The sequence below is a fragment of the Manacus vitellinus genome, unplaced genomic scaffold (assembly GCF_001715985.3).
Source record: "Manacus vitellinus isolate BGI_N305 unplaced genomic scaffold, ASM171598v3 scaffold_25_pilon, whole genome shotgun sequence".
NCBI classification, from domain to species: domain Eukaryota; kingdom Metazoa; phylum Chordata; class Aves; order Passeriformes; family Pipridae; genus Manacus; species Manacus vitellinus.
Genome location: NW_021939882.1, coordinates 11,331,304 through 11,332,861, shown reverse-complemented (window position 1 = coordinate 11,332,861; position 1,558 = coordinate 11,331,304). Strand labels below are relative to the sequence as shown.

Here is a 1,558-nt window from a genome sequence, read left to right as displayed (position 1 = left end):
CGCCAGAGGTGTCCAGGTGACGGGGACAGAGGGCATTTCCTCCCTGGCTGAACGTGTCCAGGGAACCATCCTACAAGCCCAGAGACAGCCACCAAAACTGATCCTGTCCCACGAGCCCGAGGGAGGGAGCGCTTTTGGGATCATCCCATTCCCTGGCAGCTGCAGGGCAGGCAGGAGCTGCGGCCTCGAGGGCAGGAGATAGGGACAGGAACAGCCTCTGCTCGGGGGTCACCCTGTTCCCCCCCGGGTTTCCCTGTGCCAGGTCAGCCTGCCGAGCCATGAACAGCTCCGTGCCTGGCAGCCAGCTGAGACAGCCCGAGCCGCAGGACGTGGCCGCCGTCACTCCCGTGTCGGTCGCCAGGGCCGTGACGAAGAAGGCGGACGCGCTGCCCATGATCTCGGTCATCGTGGTGGTCTTCGTGCTCCTGGCCGTGTTCATCATCCTCGTGGTGCACTACGGGCCCCAGCTCCGCACCGTGCAGATCACCCTGTACCACGAGCCCCTGCCGCAGGACCTGCACGACGGGGTGCACCTCACGCGCTGGAAGCAGCTGGACCCCCAGAGGAGGTGGGATCTGCCTGGCATGGATCCGGCTGGAGGGAGCTGCCAGTGCTCCTGCAAGCACCACCTTCCCGGCGGGAGCGCTGAGCCCAACGTCATCGAGGTCACGTACCTGTGACACGGCCCCGGGACACCTGAGACTGTGTCCCACTGGAAAAGCAGTGACTGGATGTCAGTGTATCCCGAGACTGCTGGTTCCCAGGCAGAGGCTGTACCTCCCCAGGTCTGTGTCTGGCCCCAGGAGGGCTCAGCCAGGAGGTTCAGTGTCACTGCAGTGACCCATCACCAGCCCCCAGAAGTCCAGCCTGGGGGTTGCTGCTGTCCCCAGGCAGGAGCTGGGTCCCAGCCCGGGCTCTGGGGCTGGGTCAGCCCTCATGGGACAGCATTAGCATCAGTTCTGGCTTTCCTCACCCTGGTGTTACCTGTCCCACACTGCCTGGGAGTGGCCAGGAGAGCTGTCTTGGTCCTTGTGCCAGCTGAGGAGCTCTGGGACTCTGCTCGGCCCCTTGGCAAGAGCTGGAAGTTACATCATCTGGAATTGTTTTCCTGATGAAAGATGTTTCCTCATTCACAGTGTCCTCATTACACCATTTGTATGTCACTGAGAAGCCTCCAATCCCTCTTTTCCTCTGTGCCACAGCCCCTTTTCCTCTGTCAGAGGGCTGAAACACCATCCTCCCCCCTGGCAGCCCTGGCAGCGGGCTCAGCCCTTGGGACAAACAGCCAGAGAAGAAGAGAAGAGGCAACTCCTCAACCCGTGTTGGTGGAGCCAGTGACAGGGGACAATGTGTCCTTTCCCCAGGGGAGGTGTGTGAAAGAAGAGTGGTGACACAGCAGAGGCAAGAGAGGTGATAATGGCACATCACAGCTGGTTGAACATCTGGAGGTGTTGGCACCAGAGGAGACGGGCAGAGACTGCAGCATCTCTGTGCACGGGGATGGGGAGACCTGAGGTCATCCTCACTGAGATCATCCTCACTGTGGTCATCCTCACTG

At 61.4% G+C, this 1,558-nt stretch overlaps 1 protein-coding gene across 1 annotated transcript; it reads left to right on the top strand.

Annotated features, from left to right (window-relative positions):
• Nucleotides 1–278: 278 nt before the first annotated feature.
• Nucleotides 279–680, top strand: SMIM33 (small integral membrane protein 33). Its single transcript, XM_025895200.2, has one exon. The coding sequence runs from the start codon at nucleotides 279–281 to the stop codon at nucleotides 678–680; it is 402 nt and encodes a 133-aa protein (XP_025750985.2).
• The last annotated feature ends 878 nt before the right edge of the window (nucleotides 681–1,558 follow it).